Source organism: Tarenaya hassleriana, unplaced genomic scaffold, assembly GCF_000463585.1.
Source record: "Tarenaya hassleriana unplaced genomic scaffold, ASM46358v1 Cleome5, whole genome shotgun sequence".
NCBI classification, from domain to species: Eukaryota; Viridiplantae; Streptophyta; class Magnoliopsida; order Brassicales; family Cleomaceae; genus Tarenaya; species Tarenaya hassleriana.
In genome coordinates, this window is record NW_010967707.1 from 4,000,544 (window position 1) to 4,013,507 (window position 12,964).

The following is a 12,964-nucleotide window of genomic DNA, read 5'->3' on the forward strand; positions in this document are numbered from 1 at the left end:
TCTCTTTCCCTCGGCATACAATCTCCTCCGTCTCCTTGGAATCTTCCCCATCATTAGCCGATTGTTTCTCGGGTTCCGTCCCTTTCTCCGACATTTTATCAGGTTCCGTTCCTTTCTCTAACGGTTTCTCGTCATTAGGGAGTTTCTGGATCACGGTGTTATCGTCAAACTTCAAAATGTACGCTTGGTTACAGCCCTCGTAGAGTCTTTCTCCGAGTGTATCGATGATGTAGTAAGCCTCGGGTTCCACCTTGAGAACGAAGAAATGGTCGTTCCAGCTCACGATGTAAACCCGAGGTTCCGAGCTTTCCTCTTCCGAAGCACCAGAAATCTCATCCCAGATGTTATCGAAGGACATGGCGCCTTCCAAGAACTCGAATCTTCCCTCGTTTATCCCGTGCGGGTGGAAGAACCCGATGAACGATTTCCCGGGTACGACCGTTAAAGGGCGAATCTTTGCTTGGAGGAGAACGGTCTCGAGATCGAAATGTTTGTCGGGGAATTTTTCCATGTACATTCCATTCTCGCAGAGGGTTCTCCACTCCGATGAGCCTTCTCTGATCAAACTGTCGAACTGCGACTTGATGGGCATTAGATCCGGGTTGGTCTGAAACCAGTTGGCGATTACAGCTACGAGCGCAGTGCAAGCGCTTTCCCCGGCTGCCCGCTCGCTTCTCTGATCGATCGACGCAAGAAAGACCTGAGCTTTAAGCTTCATATTCCCGTCTCGGTTTATCACTTCTTTCGATTCCCAGCTTCCAATGGCAAAGTTGTCGTCTCCGAATTCAGAAAACGATGACCGGTTAGCAGATGAGTCTTCACCCATTTTGCTCATCTGCGATAATATGAAACGTTACAGTTAACAGAATTAGAAATAGAATTTACCCGAATGCTGAGAACCGAAAACGTAGTAAAGCATAGTTCTTACCGCAAGAGGATGAGCTTCATCGGAGCTAAGTTGCCGTCGATCATGATCAATGTCATCTCCGCCTTCTTCTCCATAATCCTTCTTCAACAAGGGCTCGCCTTTAGGTTTCAAGGATCGAAAACTCGATTTCCGCTTCCTCCAAGGCAATATGCTGCGTCTTGGAAACCATATCTCATATAACAAAGCACTGGAATCGTCAATATCCGAGCAACCTACATCAGATTTCCTGTGACTATAATATATCCAATCCTCATCTTCACCGCTAAACTTTGTACCGCAGTTTGCATAAGCCAAAGTCCCGTAGCTGAAAGACTTCCTAACACTCACATCCTCCTTGCCCTCGTCGAATTCACCCTCCTCGAATTCATCGAGCGAATCCGAATCAAACGGGTAATTGTAATTGTTCTCGAGATCGCATTTCCCGGTTGAGCATCTGCCTTCACCACCCTCTTCTTCCCGGCAAGCCTTCTTCTTGGCCCTCCTCGTCGACACATACTCCGTAAAGATCTTCACTTTCCTGAGACCGGCTTTAATCGCTGAGATATCGTCCTTCTCGATTCCCGCGGTTTCAGCAGGCAAGACCGGACTTTGTACCGAGTCCGAGATTTCGGGAGTGGTTCTCAGTTCAAGCAAGCTCAAGGACACCTGTAACAGGGCAAGAAACCTCGAGGTCAAGGAAAGTATCGAAGCAGTAGAACGAGACGGGCATGGCGGAAAAAAAAGACAGATAATTTCAATATGTTCGAGCAAAAGATTCATACGCAGAGCAATGGGCATGTCTCGGAAGCACCGGAAGAGAGGCTGAGAGGAAGGCTTAGTTCGAACTCCCTCTGGTCAACCAAAGGCGCATACTCAGCAATATTCAATATCGATGTACCAATAACAGGAACCTTGTTCTTCTGTCCCTGTTTCATTCCCTGAATCCAAAAAATCAAAACTTGCACAATTGTGAAGAAATTCCACGACCAAATTTAAAAGTCTAGTGTACGGCCAAGAACAAGAACACTGAAGAATAATCAAATAAGACAAGGGAATCGTACAGAAACTGTGGCTTTTGCCCCCTTGTGTCATTCTTCGAGGGGAAAAACACAGTTACTTGTCCTGATCATCCAGCTACATTTTTCAGTGGTTTTGGAGTTACATTCAAATTGAAATCGAAGAAACAAGAATCCGTGACCTCACAGTAAAGCTGATCATCTATATTTGGCTTACACACTTGACAAAGTTTCCGACTTTAAAACCTATGAACTTCAGTTGTATGTATCATCAATGGAACCAAGATTCTCAAGCACAGATCTTTAGAACTGATGAACACTTACACTGGTGAAGACAGAGAAGGAGATCTCCCACGGATAGAACAGACTGTCCTTGTAAGAAGTGAGGGAGCAGAGGCTATGGAACTCTTCATCTTCCCATGAAACGACGTCGCTCTGCCCCGACAAAACCTCGGCCTCTCTCGTGAAGTTCCTCTTCACCGTCCTCCTGAGAGATCCCAATGTCACTTTGGGACCTTTCCAGCGAATCTCGACCGTTAATCTCTCCTCCTTCTCCGCTGCAGCCTCCCGCACCAGATCCCAGCCCTCCAGCCTCCTCACCACTAATCTCACCTCGTACTTCCTCGTCACCAGCGGCGGCCCTGGCCGCCACTTCATCATCTTCACCACCCTTCCTCAAGAGCACCGAAAAGGAAAAAAGAAACCAGAAATTAAACGAAAACAGAAAGAACCCTGATGAAGAAACGTTGAATTCCTCCCGTAGTGGATGGAATCCGATTGCTAAACCTGGGTTTTTACACTTTCTTTTCCCGAAAAATCAGAAATTTCTAGAGACCCGGAATCTGCAAACACTTTTTCTCCACCACTTTCGCCCAATAAGATTAATGGCCAGAAATAGAAAGCAAATCCATACCCAGAAACCTTTACGAGATCTCGGAGAAACAACCACGAGAGAAATCAAAACATCAAAAGACGGAAACTCGTACAAATATAAAATCAAATCAGCCTCTTCTATAAAAGGAGAATCTTTCCACTGGGAGATTAACGGAAAAAAATAACAGAGAGAAATTCGGCACACACGCGCAGAGAGAGAGAGAGAAAGAAAGGAAAGTGAAAAGAAAGATCTAAACTTCGTCAATCCGTCACCAGCTCACTCTTTCGATGAAAACAAACCAGTGTTAAAGGTAATTTAACCATGGTTAAATCAAGCCCAAAACGACGACGTATAACCAGTGCTTAGGGACTGTTTGGATCACATCACATGTCTAACGTCACGACTGGTTAACGGCGCCGTTAGTTACCGTTTCGTCTTTTTCTCTCTCACAGAATAATTAATTTTTAAAAAAAATATTATATGAACTCACATAACACATTTCTTAAAAAAATGGTTAGAAAATGATCAAACACATGTAAAATAAGTTATTTTGGCTTATATTGTTTTTAATATATAGTTAATTGTTTGTATTTGAGATGGTATATATAAAAATTTTACCAAATAATTTTGTTAATATTTTTTAAGGGTGACATTTAATTAAGGAATTGGCAAGCTACAAATATAATCTTGTTTGTGTTTTCTTTTGCTGAACAAACTACCATTTTCATTAGTTTTTTGTTATTATAATGCAAAAACTTTTATGAAGGTTTCCATTTCAATATATTAAATGGACTTGAATAATATAAAAATATATTTTAAATTAAATTCTGTATAAATCAATATGAATTCAACTTTCTATATCCTTTATTATCTGTGTTTGAGTGTATGATTTTAAATTCGATGGAACCAAATCATATAATGATAATTGAATCAATTTCGATTTATAATTAATTTAGATACGATTTTATATAATCATATTGATCAAACGAAATTAAATATAAAATAATCGAGAAAATCGAATGATTTTTTAGAAACTAATTTGTTTTTAATAAAAATTAAATCGATGATCGAAATATAATTCAAGTAAAATGCTAGAAATTGAATAGATATAATTAAAAAAATCTAAAATACTCTAATAGAAGTATATCCATTGACTTCAAAATTGATTGGATAAGGAGATTACATTATCATGTGATTCGGTTATGACAGATATTACTCCCTCCGTTTTAAAATAATTGTTGTTTTAGTTTATTTCACATTTTTTAAGAAAAGAGAGAAAAAATCACGTATACCCTTATTTAATGATAAAAACAATGTTATCATTAATAATTTATTAGAATTTGATAGGGATAAAATTAGAAACTATTATAAAAAATGTATTGAAAATATAGAATGACAAATATTTTGAAACATGAAAAATAACCTAAAACTACAAATATTTTGAAACGGAGTGAGTAGTTGTTAAACTCGTTATGTTTCTATGCTCGAATCACATTTTTCTACGTGAGTGTTGACTTGACTTCCAACAAGAGCAATTATACTACACAAAAATAGGTAATAAATTTAAAATTAAATATTTAGACAAAAAATAAATAAATAATTTAATCGATTATCTCAGCATTCAAGCTGTCTTTTTGTATAATCACCATTACGCATCCAAATCAAATGAATGCATAAGTGTTCACCAAACTTGTAACTAAAAAAAACAAAAGTGCAACCATGTTAAAAAATTTCAAATATTTTTTATTTTGTTATTTGCTTTGTGATATAGTTAATATTTTGTGTGTATTGTATGCTTAGAATATTATTACATTTCCTGAATTTTTTTTACGTAGTCGTCCGTCTAAGTCAAATTACTCTCTATTTTACGTGACTTTGAACAAAAAAAATACATTAAATTAAATAAAAAGCCCCCCCCCCCCCCCCGGAGGTTATTGTCAGAGATCTAACCGTAAGAAGACGCCATTTCGGAGAAGTCGCGGGAAAACTGAAAGAGGACGCCGGAGAAATCGGAGAAAGACGAAAAGTGAGAGAGGTTTGGGAGAGTTCAATGGCCCTCGACGGCGAGTCTGGATCTGGAGAAGCTCCTCGATCTACGGTTGTGAGATCTTCCTCTCGGCCGCATCAAATCGCACAATGAACCAGAGAAGAAACTCAACAGATTTTCTCAGCGAATGCTCAGCAGGCATTTTGCGCGCATTTTATAGGGTGTCTGGCGTTTGCTAAAGCAACCTATTCCCCCCCCCCCCCCCCAAAAAAAAAATAGAGGAAGAAGTAAAGCATGTGATGAGATGATTGGGTGATGGGGTCAACTTCACATTTGGCTTTTCTTTTTTTCCCCACGTTGTCTTTATCATATGATAGCCTTAGAATTTGGGCAAAGTGAATTCTTTTTTTTTTATTTGTCTTTTTATGCCAAACCTCATTTGCAAATTAGAATTTAGAACTATGGGTGGAATCTTTGGTTTCCGTTCGATTGTATTTTTGCTCTAATATTTAATTTTTTAAAACATTATATTTATTTGGATTTTATATAGAATTTTGATTTATTTTGGGCAACCACTTTCATTAAGACAAATGTTAGTCTAATTATAAGTTGCACAATGAAATAAATAGTGAGAAGGACCACCAAAGAACATACGTATGTCTATTAAAAAAGTATCCAATGTTTGGGTATTTGATCTAATATGTGAGTTGATATTCCGAAAATCAGTTATTAAAACGACAACTAATAATTCCGATTCCCACTAATAATTTATTAGCAGCAAAAATTCACGAAAATACATTTTACTTTTTCTATATTTACGAAATTATCACTATTTACAAATTTATATTAAAACTATTTTTTTTTTCGGATTTTCCATTTCACTACTATCTTGTTTGCCTCGTTTCGTGTATTTACATTTGTTATCATTTATACGATATATTCGGAAAATATCCCAAATTTGAATATATAAAATTATGAATTTAAAGATCAAATGTAAGCCCTAAAATCTGAACTTTTCGAATTTAAAGTAAAAGATTTTTAAATTTTATGGATCCGACCAAAGACATCAAAGTGCATATCCCTATTTGAGTTTGGAGAGCTCATATAGCGAGTGTCCTTGAAGATAATATGGGCACATTATGTTATAATTCGTTTAATTTTTTTTTTCAGTATATGCATCTTGTTGCTTTGGTACAACATTATTTTACAAAAATAGATTTATTTTTTTCATTTGTGAGTATTTAAAAATTATTACTAAACTATTAATATATTAATTATTTGGTGACATGAAAATATTTAAAAGCATAGGGCCTAAGCCCTTAAACCCTTGAATTCTGGGCCACATCTTACTTCTCGCCCCATCCTCTTCTCCCCCAATTTGCTCTCCCGAATGCAAAATCCGTAATTCTCTCAATCCAAAAAGTGTTTCGCTTTTGAATTCTCTCATTCTCTCTCTCTCTGGGGATGGAGATGGAGGGTTCATCGGCGACGGCTGCGGCGAAATCCGAACGGCGGGGTAAGTCATCTCTTAATCGGTGGCAGAAATCGATTTACTATAACATCCTCCGCGTATTGGGCACTTAGTGTGTTGGCTTGAATTCAGTTTGGTTGGAAGCTGGGTAGCAAAACCAGGCACCGCTCTGTTCCTTTTCTTTTCGTGCTTCACGCTTAATCGCTGCGATTTCTGCAAACCCTCTCTTCACTCTTGACAACTTTATGCGATCACCGAACAAAGGAATTTTCAATCTGGAAACTTTTTTTTTTCTCTCAGATCGTTGCCTTGACATGACGGGCTGTCAGATTTTCCTGCGTTCGTTGGTTTCTTGTCAATTTCAATGGCTGTTACAATGTGATTCGTATAGATTTGATCGGTTCTCTTCTGCCATATGAAATGTATATTGGCTCATTTCAAATAGTTTCTTTGCTGGTGAGAAAAGTTGCTGACGGTACAAGAAATGGATTTTATGGTGAATTGGTGAATTTGGAAGTAGTTTTTGATTGTTGGCTTATGGAAAGTTAAGTGCAGATTGCTATGGCATATAGAGAATCATCAGAATTGGCGAATTTTCAGTCTCATTGATTGCCGGGGCCATTGATTTTGATTCCAATGCAAAATCTATGCATAACTGAAAACTTCAGTAGCTTGGGGTTCTTATGTTCGTTCGTTAGCTTGGTTGTACTTTGTGTCGGCCAGGCCTCTGTCTTCACTCTCCCGAGTTTTCTCATTGGATTCGATGTTTCTCACTTGGGTTGTTTTGGTTTCCCTCCGATCTCGCTTTTATGAGGAAAACTGCGGGATAAGTTTTGTTCTTTTTTCTCCGGAACTTTCTGATCTGTTATGGTGGATTGGAGCTTGTTTTTCTTTGTTCTACGATCACTAGATGAACACAAATTAGGAAAAGATGATTTCGTTTGGTCTTCCAGACAAACTTTTGTGTTTCTGAGACTTGCAGAACTGTTGCTCTTATATATTTTGGAAGAAATCAATGGCAGAGTGTTTTGTCCTGTGTTTCTACTGAGTTATGTTTTTTGAGTTTAATTTCTCATATGTGTTGTCTATTTGCGATATTCTGAGTTTATCATCTCGTCTTTCTTGCATAAGTGCTAAAGATACCATCTGTGGGGTTTTCCGGTTGATAACTCGTGGCTGTGTTTTGATGGAGCTTCGGCTGATTCTGATTTAAGTTGAAATGCTTTTGAGTTTCACCCATTTGCTGTATCAATAATCTAAGATCATCTTTGTTCATGCTTTGCGGTATCGATAATGTGTGGAATCGGTACATTGTTTTTATTCAAAGATGAGATATTATTAGGCTCTTGTATAGTTGTTTCCATCTGGGTTGATGAGGCCTTTTCCATTGGTATAGATATAGCAGTGAGAGGAGAAGACAAACTGATATTGAGAGGGCTGAAGTTTTACGGGTACCATGGAGCGATTCCCGAAGAGAGAACGTTAGGGCAGATGTTTATGCTCGACATAGACGCCTGGACGAGTCTCCGAAAGGCCGGTGAATCCGATAGCCTGACAGATACAATCAGTTACGTCGACATCTACAGGTTTAGTACAGCCATTGCTGCTCTCATTTTTTTTCCCGACAACTAGTTTGGATTCACATACTCCCTTTTGGATAAAATTCTTCCATCATATGTCTGAAACCCGTTTTTGAAAGTTTGCTGATGAATCTGAAGTATGTAGTGATCGTTTTGCAGCATAGCTAAGGAAGTGGTGGAAGGGACACCGAAGAACCTACTGGAGGCGGTTGCAGAACTGATCGCAACGAAAACACTGAAAGCATTCCCTCCGATAACGGCTGTCCGAGTGAAGCTATGGAAGCCGAATGTCGCTCTTGTTCAGGGCCACATCGATTTCCTCGGCGTCGAGATTGTCAGATACCGACCCACTTCTGATTCGTAAGTAACTGAAAATCCTCCATTGAAAGCCGGTTCGTATGGTATACGTACCCATCTGCTCCAACATTGGACTTGCCCAATGACATGTTAGTTTTAGCTGGTAAATCTCTTCATATTTGGATATGTTTCATTTCAGTTTGGTTTTAGGGAGAAATTAACATCCGAATAAAAAAATATATAAATTCAGTTCAAACCCATTTTGGTTTTGTAATGTTTTTAATACAATTTTTCTCATTGTTTTGGTTCCCTTTGATTCGTTTTTTTTTTTTTTTTTTTTTTTGTGTCTAAACTGTCTAAGAACAATCACTTATGTCTGTTCTTAGACAAAACTTAGAAACGTTTTCATTATGCAAAATCGGACCGATCAAAATTAATAATATATAATCATACTCGACAAGGTATAATTTTTAAAAATTAAACTAACGAAATTGGATTTTATTTTTAAAGATCAATAAAAGCGAATCCGAATTAAATGAAACCAAAAGGCAATCTAATATAAAAATTAAATAATTATAATTTACAAAATAATACTTATGTCTGTTCTTAGACAAAACTTAGAAACGTTTTCATTATGCAAAATCGGACCGATCAAAATTAATAATATATAATCATACTCGACAAGGTATAATTTTTAAAAATTAAACTAACGAAATTGGATTTTATTTTTAAAGATCAATAAAAGCGAATCCGAATTAAATGAAACCAAAAGGCAATCTAATATAAAAATTAAATAATTATAATTTACAAAATAATCGAACCATACACGCGTCTATTTCGCCATTTGTCTACAGCATCAAGCTGAAGCCATATGTCACGCGCTCCAGATGAGCGCGTGTGGTGCATTCCTCTATAACAAAATTTCGTGAGGACAATTCTGTACTGACTTCTCCACAAGTCCCGACTTCAGATTAATGCTCCTAAAAAGCTTTAATTTTGATATCACGGAATTTGACATTTCTCGGGATCCTCAACCGTTTAGTATTCAGCTGAATTGAATATTCCATGATTGTAATTTTCCCGAGAAAGTGACAGAACCAGAGGGAAAACAGCTCACGTTCTTTGCCCGTCTCGGCGGCCACGCATCATCTCGATGATCGCTAGTTTAACGCCGTACGTCGCAGGTATATGTTCTTCACTGAACTCAACGATCTGGGCAGTGTTGATTTCCGGTTTCCGATCCTGGGTTTCTCTTGATTTCTCGGTTGATAGCTTGGGATTTTTCAGTTTTCTGATTTGGGTCACTTCCGTTTCCTCGTAATTCATGCTTTTAGCTTGAGCTCAGTTCCATCTTTCGGCGCTCTGAGTCGTGATCGGATTAAAAGTCGGAGACTTTTGGCTCTACACGAATTCCATTACATCATCTGGGTTTGTTTTCTCATCTGTCTTTTTGGTTGTTTATGAGTTGTCTTGATATGCATATACAGTTCATCTGTTTGGTGCTATATTTAGTAATTACCCATTTACTTTTACCTAATATGGAAACACAATCCATCGCTGTACCAACACAATCTGCAGCCTACTTATGTCATCTTTCCTTTTTTCTTGTTGAATCCTGCTTTTGACTGTGCATCTTCTTGATCTTAAGACTAATTTGCTAGATGGGTGCATATGATTGTTTCTAGCTGTAAAAGAAGATGACTACTGTGCATAAACATCAGTTCTTCCAGGTTCGTGTCAAGACTTGAAATGTGAGGATGCAGAAGAAAGGAGAGATCTCAGATTACAGAACTCGACTGGACAAAACCTTGATCTCTCCAGAGCTCACCGGTGTGGAGACTCTTAGAAACCTAATCAGGAAACAGCTTTGCTTGTCATGTCCTCGTGAAGACGGAGGTTAGTGTTTTACCCGCGAATCTAATGATGCCGATTTATCCCGTTTCCAATGCTTATTCTTTGATCTTCTTCCTCTGTGTTTAGAAGAATGTAATGGAGATATACTGGATAAAAGGACAGCAGATGTATCCAATGTACTCGACAAGCTTAGGAGTGCATCATCAGTGGAGGATCATGGAGCATCAAGAAGCAGTGAGACTTCTTCATATGGTGATTGGAAAGTATGTAAAACATCCTCTTGGCCTTTCCTGTTTTCTGTCATTTGTGTGGGTTTTGTCTGCAAATCAATTCTACAGCTTGTAATCGAATCCTTCTTCCTTCACAGTTGAAGGGAGATTATGAAGATTGCCGTGTTATGTACCGTGAAGGACTTCAAGGAAGTCCCTTTCACACTTTGCTCGTCGAAGGTTATGTGGATGGACCCGTCGAAGACTGTAAGTATAGATTTCTTTTTTTTTAGATAAGAGTTATAAACTCTTTAACCTGAATCTGAGAACTGAAACTGATTTACCTTACACGCAGGTCTGTGCGTGTCGTGGGAATCTTCCCTCTACAAGAAATGGTGAGGTTACTTCCCGAGCCTAGAACTCGGCGGATCAGATCCCGTGTTTCGTCAAAATCTTTTTGTGTTTGTGTCTTATGTTTCTGTCTTTATATCTCATTCTCAGGTGGCCACAGTCTTTGTTTCCTTCGTTCAAGGTCGTGCGGAACACGTGCTTGCAGAAAGTCGGGATTGGTGAACAGATATGCTTAGTGAGGTCTGTCCACGTTGAAATAAGTTCTTGTTTTTAACTTTCTCATTTTTCTGGATCTAATTCGGGAATTTGATATTTTTCGGGAAGAAAAGGATGAAGGTGCCATGGCCAATGTCAGATAGAGAGGCTGTTGTGCATTATTTTCTGTTCGAGTACTTCAAAGACGGTCTAATTATCGTCCTGATAAACACGGTAAAGCAGAATAACTGGATTTTTTTTCATGCTATCGTTGTTAGTTAAACGATACCCGAAACCCTTTTTCAATTGTTTTACGATTTCAGATATCAGATCTGGAGAGCATTGGATTTTCCAGTAAAGACTTCACCGAGAATTGCATTCCCGAGGCTCTGAATGCTGTGAGGATCGACGTGGTAGGCGGATTTGCTTTACAGAAGGTGACTCCCGAGAGGAGTTACTTCAGGTGAGCGAAAACAAGTAAAGAGATTACTATTGTTATGCATCAGAATAATTGTTTTACCGTATCGTTGGGTCGTAAAAGCCTGATCTGATATTGTCAGGACGATTGCCGAAATGGATATAAAGTTCGACCTGGTCCCTCCATCGCTTATCAACTTCATCTCTAGACAGCTCGTCGGTAACGGGTTTAGGCTCTATAAAAAGGTTTTTAACCCGAGGTTTTCTTAATACGTCCTTTACTCGAGACACCCTGATTTGCTTTCTACTCAGGCGTTTGGTTCATCTTGGTGGAACAAACTTTTGATACGCTGTTTTTTCGTTGTGCAGGCTGTTGATTCCGTGGCTAAAGTTGATGAAGATTACAGCAAAGCTCTGGCTGATCCATTGTACACTCGGATACGTCAAGCCCTGTATTCAGTTGAAACCTGCGAAGAAAATGAGCCCGGTAGCCGAGAGTTTGTTGACCCGCGAGATGAAATTGTCCGACAAACGGAGGGCGACGAACAAAATGGCAAATTTCTGACGAAGAGCGAGCCGGATGAAGAACGCAGGAACGAGATGCAAGATTTACCATTTTCTGATGTACACGGTCGTGAAAACGAACCTGTTCACCGCAGAAGAGGGTTTTCCGAGATTGAGGAAGAAGAATGCGAAGAAAGCTTCGATTTGAAAGATGGTTCCGAGGCCCAAATCAATGGGAAGAGACGATTCTGCGTCAGCCCGGAGGTGAAACAAGCTCTGGGAACTCTAGAGAGAGCAATAACAATGGTAAGGAAATACAGAACAGATACACAAGGACAGAGTACATCTTCTTCGTCGAGCTTTTCAGATGGAGAATTGCCACCAAACATGGCGGAAGATCCACCGGAGCAGCTCGTAAGTTTATCGGAGAACAATGGAGTTCTGAACAGGGTTTCACATGAATCCCACAATGATGGCTCAAGCATGCATATGATCAGGTAAATATGAATGAGATTCCGCATTCGGACAAGATTCCCCCGAGTTTTCTCCTGATGATTTGACATGATAGATCATTGATCTGCTTCTCCTTATTTCCAGAATAGCTCCAGCATCATCGGAGCAAGATATTCAGACATCTACTACTGTCACAGACGCGCCGGAAACAGGATACTTGGGACAAACGGCGGAAAGCGATACACAGACAAGAACCGAGAAAGGAGAAACTCACGACACGATCATCTTAAAGAATCCGATGCTACGGAGAAGACATAGAGTTTGTTGCTTTGCCTTCAAGTCTCGGAACTGAATTTTCATCGTTCGAGCGCATCCTTTTCGTTCTTTTTTCTTTCTTGTGTGAGAGTTTATAGAATTATACGATGGAAGTGAAAATCTTCAGAGTCTGTATCTTGTTAAGTTGCAAGAGAAATAGAAGCACGCTGCCCTCTGATACCTTTTTCGAAGCAGTTGAAATCTTCGTTACAGGTTCGACAACGACTCTTCAGTTCAGTGGTTCGAAGTCTTGTCCTGTTTTTCGATGGAAGGGGGAAAAATAACGGTCAGAAGCAGAAGTCCGTTAACTCTTCATTTTCCGATAATTGCATATAAGGCCCCGTATTCTTTGTGTCTAACAGAAAATGGCTCATATTTTTCAGTAGAACGATTTCAACCCTGGAGTCCCTCTGTGGATGGAGCTTATCTGGAAATAGCCCATGTGAAAAATAAGAGAAATAGAAAATAGAAAATAATATTCATGGGATTTATACTTTGACTTCAGTTTGATTACTTTGATTAATCTTATATCCA

General features: G+C 38.9%; 3 protein-coding genes across 11 annotated transcripts in view; 2 read left to right on the forward strand and 1 right to left on the reverse strand.

Annotated features, from left to right (window-relative positions):
* The window catches only part of LOC104826797, a 3,470-nt gene extending 428 nt beyond the window's left edge, over positions 1 to 3,042 (reverse strand). Inside the window, exons 1-4 of one of the 2 annotated variants that reach the window (XM_010559679.2) lie at positions 2,248 to 3,042; positions 1,690 to 1,845; positions 929 to 1,573; positions 10 to 835 (exon numbers count right to left, since the gene is read on the reverse strand). In XM_010559679.2, coding sequence (XP_010557981.1) covers positions 10 to 835; positions 929 to 1,573; positions 1,690 to 1,845; positions 2,248 to 2,583 — 1,963 coding nt within the window. In that variant the 5' untranslated portion in view covers positions 2,584 to 3,042. Of the gene's footprint in view, positions 1 to 9; positions 836 to 928; positions 1,574 to 1,689; positions 1,846 to 1,968; positions 2,042 to 2,247 lie in introns of those variants that run through there. The other variant, XM_019204155.1, reaches the window with a different exon arrangement.
* A 3,099-nt stretch (positions 3,043 to 6,141) lies between these two features.
* On the forward strand, positions 6,142 to 8,392 carry LOC104826798 (dihydroneopterin aldolase 2). Its single transcript, XM_010559680.2, has 3 exons — positions 6,142 to 6,300; positions 7,652 to 7,841; positions 7,995 to 8,392. The coding sequence occupies exons 1-3, from the start codon at positions 6,249 to 6,251 to the stop codon at positions 8,197 to 8,199; spliced, it is 447 nt and encodes a 148-aa protein (XP_010557982.1). The 5' UTR covers positions 6,142 to 6,248; the 3' UTR covers positions 8,200 to 8,392.
* Positions 8,393 to 9,024: 632 nt separating this feature from the next.
* LOC104826799 lies at positions 9,025 to 12,756 on the forward strand. 8 transcript variants are annotated; one of them, XM_010559688.2, is made up of 12 exons: positions 9,025 to 9,316; positions 9,467 to 9,560; positions 9,854 to 10,028; positions 10,113 to 10,249; positions 10,354 to 10,462; positions 10,551 to 10,590; positions 10,697 to 10,786; positions 10,876 to 10,975; positions 11,065 to 11,204; positions 11,302 to 11,404; positions 11,528 to 12,159; positions 12,265 to 12,756. In XM_010559688.2, the coding sequence occupies exons 3-12, from the start codon at positions 9,890 to 9,892 to the stop codon at positions 12,431 to 12,433; spliced, it is 1,659 nt and encodes a 552-aa protein (XP_010557990.1). In that variant the 5' UTR covers positions 9,025 to 9,316; positions 9,467 to 9,560; positions 9,854 to 9,889; the 3' UTR covers positions 12,434 to 12,756. The 8 variants fall into 8 exon arrangements, with proteins under 8 accessions (XP_010557990.1, XP_010557988.1, XP_010557985.1 ...); XM_010559686.2 differs by having other exon boundaries at positions 9,039 to 9,316; positions 10,116 to 10,249; positions 12,260 to 12,756; XM_010559683.2 differs by having other exon boundaries at positions 9,045 to 9,316; positions 9,863 to 10,028; positions 12,260 to 12,756.
* The last annotated feature ends 208 nt before the right edge of the window (positions 12,757 to 12,964 follow it).

What these genes read in the sequence shown, in the direction of transcription:
- LOC104826798 (XM_010559680.2), top strand. Translation starts at nt 6,249, where the DNA reads ATGGAGATGGAGGGTTCATCGGCGACGGCTGCGGCGAAATCCGAACGG. An exon ending in GGCGAAATCCGAACGGCGGG is followed by an intron (nt 6,301 to 7,651) that starts GTAAGTCATCTC and finishes CCATTGGTATAG; the next exon opens with ATATAGCAGTGAGAGGAGAA. An exon ending in AGTTACGTCGACATCTACAG is followed by an intron (nt 7,842 to 7,994) that starts GTTTAGTACAGC and finishes ATCGTTTTGCAG; the next exon opens with CATAGCTAAGGAAGTGGTGG.
- LOC104826799 (XM_010559683.2), top strand. Translation starts at nt 9,890, where the DNA reads ATGCAGAAGAAAGGAGAGATCTCAGATTACAGAACTCGACTGGACAAA. An exon ending in GGATGGACCCGTCGAAGACT is followed by an intron (nt 10,463 to 10,550) that starts GTAAGTATAGAT and finishes CCTTACACGCAG; the next exon opens with GTCTGTGCGTGTCGTGGGAA. An exon ending in GAACAGATATGCTTAGTGAG is followed by an intron (nt 10,787 to 10,875) that starts GTCTGTCCACGT and finishes CGGGAAGAAAAG; the next exon opens with GATGAAGGTGCCATGGCCAA.